Consider the following 10,710-nt stretch of genomic DNA (forward strand, 5'->3'; position numbering starts at 1 on the left):
TTGCCCTGTTTTCTTAGATAGGAGTGGGAATTTTTCCTTTAGAAATACTGTCCTTTTTTTGGTTTGGTAAATAGTTCACTGTAATAAAATTTCATTTAATCTTGAATAAAAAGAGTTAATTTACTCTTTGCAGTTCTCCTTTGTGGTGCTTTGTATGGAAAAGAATTTTAAGTCTAACAATTCAGTGGACTTTTATATCTTTATATTAATTCAATTATCTGCATGCCAGTTAGAGAGTTTTAAAACCCAGCAATATGCATCAGATATTATTAAGTTATTCCACGTGTTATTTTGAAACTTTGCTTAATACTGATGCAAATTTTAAACTTAAGTATTGTATAAGCATGAACAGTTCATTAATATTTTAAAGGAAAGATGTTAAAGTCTGGGCTCCATGTATCTCTTCTGAGCCGGAAGAACAAATGATTAAACATTCTTATGTACTTGTTTCAGAAATCATTTTTCTTTTTCAATGTATTCTAGGTATCCTCAGGACTTGAAAGAGGTGTTTTTACCTATCAAGGTGATATACATGGAAAAGACTTTGGAAAATTTATGCTCCAAAGACAAGGTAAATGCATTCATAGAGCTTTAATGTGTACAATCTTATTGATTCTTGCAAGAGTGAAGTCAACAAATTACTCAGCTGTCTAGCTGAAGTAAGCATGTTTATTTCATGCCATGCTATTACAAAAAATATAGTGAAATATGCATATTTGAAATATACTGTTCAAATACTGATTTTTGCTTAACGTGTTACTATCTTGTGTTTTCTAATATAGCAAACTAAGAAATGATTACAGGATGCTCTTAAAGAGAATGCTGCTGCAACTGCTTGCTTTTCTGTGAATGTCTTTTTGAAAGTACCAGGAGTGTCATGCCATGCAAAGACATTTTCTTCTCAAATGTATAAATTGCAATTAGAATCATACAGGAAGAGTAAACAGAGTCAACACTGATTTTAATACCATCATTTTGAGTGCTTGTTGCTCATGAATGTTTTCAGAATGTATATATATTTCCATAGAATTCTAATTCACTGTCAAAAATATTAGATGTGACAGAGATGTATATTATACCTATGGACTCAAGTGCTCCAGGAGCTGGCGAAAAATTAGTTATTTCATTCATAGAATGATTTTGTTGTAAAAACTAATAAAACATTTACTCATTAAATATTTACTTGCAAAATAGTAAATATTTACTTGTAAAATAGTTTTGGTAAATACCAAGTGTAGACATCTGCATTTCCTGATTCTGGAACTACTGCAGAGTCGTCAAAGCACAGTACAGCAATGTATTGGGCTAGGAGGAAGAGACAGTCCAGCTAATATATCTATAGCAGGCTGTATCTACATTTTATAAATTGCCTCAGCTCCATTAGCTGCACTCAATGCCCTTTAAAGTTCATCTAAATCACCTTTGTTTTTCTTTTCTCTGTTAACTGCTGTAATAGCACTTATGCTATGGATTTGTTCATCTTGGCCACCTCTCAAATTGCTGTATATGTTTACTTTTCAGAGTCTCAGACTAACAACTGCCAGTTGCTGAAGCTGTACAGTTTCAGACTTCAGGGGAAACTCATGTGGGGCAGATTATTTGTCTGCCTGCACTTTCATATAATCCATATCACTCTAATATCTAATCTGCTTTTTCTTTCTGATTTTAACAAGCACAATGTAAAAGTAAAGCATCAAGATTTGTTCAAACATCTGACTTGTTTAACAGCCTTTGGTATCTCTGAACAGTGAGGGTATGGTTTGTTGGTTTTGTTATGTGTATATGGTTTTGTTGTTGGTTTGTTGTTTGTTTGGTTTTTTTTTTTTCTTAAGGCTTGCCAAAAATGGTATCCATGGTTTGTCAGCTACCTAATAAAAGTTTTGATCCACGTGTTTTAGCAGGGAAATGAGTAACTCATGGGGATAAATGAAGAACAAGCAGAATGACAAACAGCATTCTCTGGTGGATGTATTCTACAGTAGTGGAAAGCATTACCCATATCACCAGTTAGAGCTGCAATATGAGATCACAGTTTTATATTCCCAAGGCTAGTGAGGAGCCAAAGTGTCCAAGTTACACATGCATTCCTAGGCTGAGGGCCTCTAGTCTTCAGCTTTGACATCTCAGCTTCCTACAAATGCAGTCTCTTTTAGAAGATTTCTTTATGTGATTGTGAAATAGACACTGATTTTCTATAGTTTGCTTGTTCTCTATTGAAGAATTTACAGCTACAAGGAAACAAAAATTCCAGCCAAGACAGGTCATAATATTTGTCGACACTGTCTCATATTCAAGGACAACTTTCTTTGTTTTTTAAAATCTATACTGTTCATGAGTAGTCTGCTCAGGTAATGATCTCATATGTCATGCAGGTGAAGATTTAACATATTCCTGTTCCTCCAGGAAGTTAAATTATTTGCTGCCTTCACACTACGCCAGAAGTATGCATGCACTGGTGCATGCATAATGTAATGTGAAATTCTTCATCTGCAGTATACTTCAAAGAACAGCATTTATTGAGAAATACTTGGTTAAATTTGAAAGACTAATCTTTTTGATGCAGCATTCCCTATTTTCCTATCACACAATACTAGAGAAAGACCGGGCTCAGTGGATGTGCTCAGTCTTGGAACTTAAATGACATGAAAGAAAGAACTTTTGTTTCTAAGTACTCTTTATCCTTTTTCAGAAGCAATTCTGTGTGCTTGTAGCCTCAGACAATAACCCAGAGGGCAAAGAGATCTCTGTTATCAGTCTGCCAAAAGAGTATAAATTGTGTCTGAGCCTGCTCTAAGGGACTCAAGTTGTGCCACAAAATTATTTAACCTGTTTAGCCAAACAATCAGTCATTGCTGGGGGCTTTTTGCTTGTTCTGTTTTAATAACTTGGACTCTAAAGGCTGTAAGTCTCTAGCTATGTTCAGTTTCTGTAATTGCTGAGTGCCTGTGCCTCACCACTACAGTTCTGGGAGATGTTTACTCTAAAAATCTTAGTTCGTTCCAATTTGGACTGCATTTAAAAGTGTATGAAAAGTGTATTTATGAGAAAAGACACTTGCTTCAACAAATGATTGTTTTCCTATATTTCCTCTTGGGAAACTGAATTACCTTTATTTATTTATTTATCTATTTATTTTTCTTCAAAGTACTTTTTTTTTTTTAGCTTGTCTAGATTAAGATAACAAATATTGACAAGAAATATGATATATGAATAATTAATTTGTATCTGTGACATATTAGATCCATGTCTGTGAAACACATGTTCATTTCTTGAAACTGATCAACTCTTAAAAGTGTAGAACATCATGAGACATGAATTTTAAATTTCACTCTATAAAGGTGTCATCCTTCTCTCCAGATAATTTCTCGCAGCTTTTGTCATTCATAGAGAAATTCTACATCTAATAGGAAGTTTTGAGTACTAAGTATTGTGAGTCAGTTATCAGAGACAACTTGGAAATGAAACAAATACAAATTTGAACTTAGTTTTAAATATTCAGTTTCACACAAGAAATATTGACTTAATTTTTTTTTAAAATTCCATATCAAAACCTCATATGAAGAATTGCTTATTATGAATTTCAAACTACTGTTTTCCTTTAGCTGAATTATAATTTTTATGCTACTCATAATTTAAAATATATCTATCATATGTGCCATGATAAGAGCTTTGAGATATATATTACAAGTTCATTCATTATACATATTTCTATTTGTTTCTGTACTTGTTTAGAATGTTAAAATAGAGTTAAAACATTAATTCCAGGTGCTGATGTAAGCTGAAGTTGATTATTAGCATATTTTTTATTAATTATTCCAAATAATTGGAAAAAGAGCCGGGGATTGTGATAATAAAAGATATAGATGATGATAACTGCATTAAATTTTTAAAATTTCTATCAGTTCTTCTAACTAATAAAAATTTTAAAGGAGCACTTAACATTTTTTAAATTTTTCTTAATTGTGGTAATTACTTGATTTTATCTGTCTTTAATTTAGATTGGTTCTAGAGTGTCCAGTACATGTGCAATACAATACAAATACATAAAACTATCCCAACAGGCCTATAGCTTGACTCTTGGGACAAGTGTTGGACTACTGAAGTCCAAAGATTTTTATAATACACTGGTTTTGCTCTAAAACAATTAAATGTTTATTAAGATACTCCATAGTAGTGTGATAAATCTCCTAGCATGATCCTAAGTACCACAGTAGCAGCTTTAGTACCTTGAAAAGTTTTGCCTTTGCCAGTGCTACAGAAAAGTATACAGAAGTCTGAAATGTGACAGAAGGCGGCAGTTTAAAATGTGGTAATTTGTCATGTTTAGTATCAAATCTGGCAATTCTGAAATTCCTAAGAGGGCTCTCTTGGTTTTAAACGGAACTTAATTACTTTCTGTAATTAAATATATTTTGTAAAAGGAATTGCACAAAATGTAATACAATATTAGCAATTGAAATATCTTAAGTTTCAAAAATATCCAACAGAACAAAAACTTACCTCATTCCTGTTTTGCACTGAGCTTGATCAACAAGATACCATAAAGAATTGCTTGCTTTCCTCTCAGTTTTTCCAAGTTATTTAGATATTTTAGTAGACTGCTGAAAGCATCACAATGACTGTATCTCTGCTATGTAACTGGTCTGTCCTGGATCCTAAAAGGACTAATTAATGCTTTTGACATCAATCAGGGAGTCATAATGTTAGAGATGGCATGTACTGGTGGGTTAGAAGGTTTCTGAGTGGTAAAAAACAGTGTCTCCTATTTTTCTCTACTAGCATCAGCAAAAATATCATCAAATAGCAAGCCCAGATGCCTGTTCCAGCACTGTGCTTGGTATACTTTCCTTCTGCCCTGATCTCTCTTCCTTTCATAGGATCTGTATTTTGCTCCCTTAAGAGCAATAAGTTCAAACTGGCAACATGTTTTGGTTTGTTTGGTTTTTTTTTTTTTTTCCTGTAAAAATGTTCTGTATTTTTCTCTCTAGAATTATTTTTCACTCTATCACAATTTGGATTGTCAGGTTGGCTACCCATTTGATCAATTTAGCGATGTCTCTCTGTGTACTGATGGAAAAATGAGTCCTGCAGAATGCCTTACAGTTCAAGTTGTGTGCTTGTCCACGACAGGGACCCAGCGAGGCCGTGCCACAGGCCTCTGCCTTTGCATGCTCTGCACCTCAGTTTTATCCCAGCACAAACACAGCTGCCAGAGGCTCTAAAACATGTTCATGTCTCACCTCTAAAATGGGATTGTAAAGCAGCCAGAACGTGCACACACATGTACAGACTTGGGAGTGCTATTGATCCGAGCAGAACCATTGTGGTTTATTGCAGTTACCTCAGTTCTCTCCCTTTTTTTTGTGTTTGATGGGGTCTCACGTTGCTTTTGTTTCTAAGCTGGATATTAAGACTGCAGGCACAGAATGCTTTTTGCAATATTAATAGATTTATTTTTTTTCAGAGGGTATAAGGTGTAACTTTATTAAATTAGTGACTCGTAAGAGGTGTGACTCATAATTATTTTACTTGCTGAATACTCTTTTCAAATAATTCTGATAGCTGTTGATTATTAAGTGCTATTAACAAGATTTATACCATGATACTGCATACTATTTATTTCATGTTATAAATGTAGTTCTTTTATCTAGGCAGCATTTTATTTCATTCTTGTATAAAAGAAGAACTGTGAGACAGAAAACCTGGGAATTTTATTTGTGCCTTTTTTGTTTCATTTCAGGTCCTTTAAGCACAGACACAGACCTTTCAAATCACTACTACGGTACAAACAGCAGTTCTGTTGCAGCTGCCATCCTGGTACCATTCTTTGCTCTAATATTATCAGGGTTTGCATTTTACCTCTACAAACACAGGTATTGTAAATATTATTTATTCATTAACTTATAAAGCTCTTTGTTTTAATTTTGATAGTTAAGTCTAACTAGAAAACAGAATGCTAAAGCTTTCAAGAATATCTTTACTTTAGAAAGATATTTCTGAGTATTCCTATGAAGGAGTTCACTGCAGGGCAGTTCTTAGTAGTGAACAATTAGAAAAATTAATCTCTGCATTAAGGCTCAAAGACCTATCAAGCTTCTTGGTTCGTTAGGCTGAATCAGATGGAAATCTCAGGTGACATTTTATTTTTTCATTTTAGTGCTTTATTAAATTGAGTGTATGCCGCTTCTTTCAAAATGGTTATAATTATTAATTACACAAGATGAAAAATCCATAAGTCCCATGAGGGAACAGCCCATAATGAGACTACTTAAAGTACATGCTGAATAAGCTAGTGGATAGTACTAGAATTACCATGACTTCAGCTGATATGAAATTTTTATATGTCGTTAGATAACAGAATAAATCCAACCATCTTGTCTGAAATTTGGTTTAAAAGCTACCATCTATGTGTTTTTTGAACATTTGTTCATTCTGAGTGTTATTTGGCTAGATCTTTCAGGAATTGTTTTGTTTTGTTTTCTATATTGAACTACAATACTTTCTGACCTCCTTGTAACATTCTACAGTTTGCAAAATGTTGCTTAACAGAAATTCTGATTTTTAATAAAATGATATCAAAACTTCTGTTCTATAACCATGATACCAGGAGTATTTTGTGACTGTAAGAAATTACATAAGCAAACTAAAGTCCAGCATTGCCCTATGAAAGACTGGACTGTCTACCTACCTCAGCATTAGATGATTTGGGAAAAATAAATTACAATGGGGCTTGAACTTGTGAACGCCAGTTAAAATGATACATGTCCTGAAATGATACATGTCCAAATAGCTTTTTATTGAAAAAACTGCTCCGGAAGAGCTGTGAACTCTCTCTCAGCACATGCTATTGTAAAATGCCTTTCTGATAACTACAGATCTGCATCCTCAGATAGCTCCTGTTCTGCAATGAGTGGAACCAAAACAGGGGCATGAAAGCCCAGGCATTCAGATCAGATAAAAAAAAAAGGAATGTAAAGGGAACATTGCTGTCAATTTGCTCTTACAAAGACGAAGAAAACTCTTAAGAAAAATTTAATGAAAGTGTATTGTGACATAGGGGTATATTTTGTGGTTTATTCTATGAAGTTTGTTGTGTCCTACATGAGCAGAGGAGATGATGTTTTCTATTTAGTAGAGTTATATATTTATTTCAGAGATATAAAACTTAGTGTTCAGGCGAGCAGCTGTAATCCTAACTTTTATGGTACTGCTGGTGCAGCATGGCAGTTTTGCCTATATTAACCTATTTAAATGCATTAGATACTTGAAAAAGGAAATGTTCCTCACAACTTAATCTTATTTTTTTCATATATTTTCAAACAATTTCTTCCATTAAATCATAGTTTCTTCGAGAGTTTATCAGTGTCATATTATCACTAGAAAATTACCAAGTGGATTAGTGATGTAAAGTAACTTTAGGTCACCTTTATTCTCTTCAATACAAAGGATGTTCCAAAGGAAAGAGAACAGTATCTGACACTTCTGAATTAACTTTCTTGAAATTATCTTAATGACCAGAATAACAACATGAAATTTTCACAAGGACGTGATAGTATTGTGCCCCTAGAGGCTAAGAATTTGAAGGTCTTCTTTGGGGACAAGAACCAGGCCTGTTAAACCTTATTTTTACAGTTTTTGTACCTTTTATCTGACAGACAAGGTTTGCTTCAGGAATTAAGACTGTATCTCAGCCTTTTTGAACAAGATCAAAATATATTTATTTACACTTTGAAAAGCTCCTATTTAAGATTTCTAAGCATGTTTTGTTACTTCTAACATGAAAGTATGCAGGAAAAGGTATATTTATGGGAAACGGAATTATTTGTAGGTTGTCAGTTTCTGCTATTGACATCTTTCCAGTGATAGTTTTCCCTATCTCCTATCCAAAACAGAATAATTTTCTAAAAAGTTTGATTTTCAAGAAACCTTTTATGAAGTTCTGTCATGAGATACTTTTCTAAATTGGTTTATGTTTACAAAACACCAAGCATTTTCATTTTACACTCTTCTGTTGACTTTCTTGCCCTATTTCAATTACATGTGTAAAACTATGTACCAAACCTCCTTCATATACAATCATAGAATCATAGAATCCTGTAGGTTGGAAGGGACCTTCAAGATCATCAAGTCCAACCATTGAGCCATTAGGGCTCTAAAGTCCTCTGCAAAAACAGATCAGAATCTGTCAGTGTTGAAAGGGACCACAAGGGTCACCCAGTTCCAACCCCTCTGCCATGAGCAGGGACACCTCCCACTAGATCAGGCTGCCCAGAGCCTCATCCAGCCTGGCCTTAAAGACCCCCAGGGATGGGGCCTCAACCACCTCCCTCGGCAACCCATTCCAGGGTCTCACCACTCTCATGGTGAAGAACTTCTTCCTCGTGTCCAGCCTGAATCTGCCCACTTCCAGCTTTGCCCCATTCCCCCTAGTCCTGTCCTTACCTGATAGCCTAAAAAGTCCCTCCCCAGCTTTCTTGTAGGCCCCCCTAAGATACTGGAAGGCCACAATAAGGTCACCTCGGAGCCTTCTCTTCTTCAGACTGAATAGCCCCAACTCTCTCAGTCTGTCCTCGTAGGAGAGCTGCTCCAGCCCTCGGATATGTTTAGATACTTCTAGATGCTAAGAGATTTAAGGTTAAAGTAGTAAAATACAATATAATAGGCTATTGTTTTACTGATTACATCAGAAATCTGCATAGTCCTGTTTTATTTCTCATTTAATTATTGGCTTTGAATGTTCTAACGGAACTTTGCATAGAAACATGAACATCCTTGATGTTTTAATGTGGTCTTCATGGTGGTAAAACTATTCAAAATAGAAAAAGATTAGAAGTGATTACTGAAAGATAATTCAATATAAAGATTTATGTGAATATTAGGATTTGATCACTCTGACCACATACGTTTAGACACATAAAATCTCTGTGAGGGTATTTAGTAGTGACTGTTGCTGGAAGTATTTATGGAGGTCAACAAGGCAACTGAAATTACTGACCCTTATGTGAAGGTTACTATCTCTAGCAGTGCAACATATCCTGTTCTCTTGCTATGTCAGTGCAGATTGCCTGATTGAAGCTATACTGGCTGACTTTGCACTGACTCAGATTTAGTAGCACCCAGGAGACCTGTTAAAGCACTTTAATGGTGCAATGCCAACTTCCTCCTCTGGAATGGTAATAAACAGCTGATAGCACAGAATTACTAAACCGTTCCCACTACCTCAGCTTAAGAACATCTAAGTCAATAAAGTCTGTGGGTGTTTATCTCATCTAAAACACCAGGTGTTAATGAAAGGATAAATTAGGACCTACTTACTCTCATTGTTCTATGTACACCTGGTCATCTACTCTATTCAAATCTTTTAAACTGATAATTTCTATTGTTCTCCATCAGAATATTTGTACAGATGGTCCAGTTGCCTTCCTAGGTATACTGTAAAAATTAGTGTGGGTAAAATCCAAAATCTCCAGGAAAGCCAATTAAAATATGCTCAATGGTGACCAAATTAAATTGACCAATTGAAGATGTTATTATATTTTTGACATTAATATCAAAACTTTAAAAAGACAAGGATGTATGTTTGCAAATTGGTAAGGTGTTAATTTTGTAAAGTTGAAATAAGTGTTCCCATGGTGTAAGGACCATTCTATAGTCAGACTAGCAACCTAAAACTGAAGATGTCATCAGAAAATATCATAATTGTTACTACTGACAGAAAGCATAAATTATATCACTTCAGACTTTGCTTGTATTTGTACTTTTGTTGTATGTTGCTTTGCTTTTGGTTGCCAATTTTGACACTAACAAAAAGCTACGAAATTGTCATTATTTTGACATTTTTAGAAGAAAATGCACACCTATTTGCCTACATTGTCTCTGTGCTTTGTAGCCTGAGCTTGTCCATTAGGAATGTTTTCTTCTCTTCTGTCTATGAAAACTAACTTCCAGACAGATTTCTTTTACTTTTTAAGTCCCTGCATCATCCTTTATGAGTCTACTTTTGTCACTTTTAAACAGAATCATTAAATTTGTGTAGACGGGATGGAAGCATTGCAGCTAAAACTTGCAATAATTGTGGAGTGTTTATTTTGAAGTGCAACTAATGATAATTTTCTGTCTTTTTATTTTTCCTGCAGAACAAGACCAAAAGTACAGTATAATGGCTATGCTGGACACGAAAACAGTAATGGACAGGCTTCATTTGAAAATCCCATGTATGACACAAACTTAAAACCTACAGAGGCAAAGGCTGTGAGGTTTGATACAACTCTGAACACAGTTTGTACAGTGGTATAGCCTTCAGTGCCCTATATGACTGATTCATAGCCATACCTCTGATGGACAAGCAGTAATTCCTTTGGTGCCATATACCAGTTTCCCTTCCTTTCTTGGCTTTGCTGCTGTAATCTTTAACATCTTCTGTCAGCCTACATGCAGCTAAATTTTCTGGTAAAATTGTGTCAGTCTTCTGGGGATCAGACAAAGAATATTTTTTCATCTTGAAGTTGGATCAAAATGCCTGGCTGCATCTGCTTCAAATCAAGGCACACTTTAAGGAAGACTGCCAAGTCATGCCAATTTGTCATATTTAATGCCTCAGACTTTCATATTTGTATGTGGCTGGATGCCTTTCAATGCATTCTTCTGGGCACTTGGATAAATCCTTTGAGTACTGTGACAAATGATAGCACCACGGATCATCCCCGGGAA

At 34.8% G+C, this 10,710-nt stretch overlaps 1 protein-coding gene across 1 annotated transcript in view; it reads left to right on the forward strand.

Annotated features, from left to right (window-relative positions):
- The window catches only part of LOC103777921 (CUB and sushi domain-containing protein 1-like), a gene marked incomplete at its 3' end in the record, with an annotated part of 42,094 nt that extends 31,838 nt beyond the window's left edge, over positions 1 to 10,256 (forward strand). Inside the window, exons 12-14 of the mRNA XM_008945484.1 lie at positions 484 to 571; positions 5,741 to 5,873; positions 10,137 to 10,256. Coding sequence (XP_008943732.1) covers positions 484 to 571; positions 5,741 to 5,873; positions 10,137 to 10,256 — 341 coding nt within the window. The remainder of the gene's footprint in view (positions 1 to 483; positions 572 to 5,740; positions 5,874 to 10,136) is intronic.
- Between the last annotated feature and the right edge of the window lie 454 nt (positions 10,257 to 10,710).

Source organism: Merops nubicus, unplaced genomic scaffold (assembly GCF_000691845.1).
Source record: "Merops nubicus isolate BGI_N331 unplaced genomic scaffold, ASM69184v1 scaffold178, whole genome shotgun sequence".
NCBI lineage: Eukaryota > Metazoa > Chordata > Aves > Coraciiformes > Meropidae > Merops > Merops nubicus.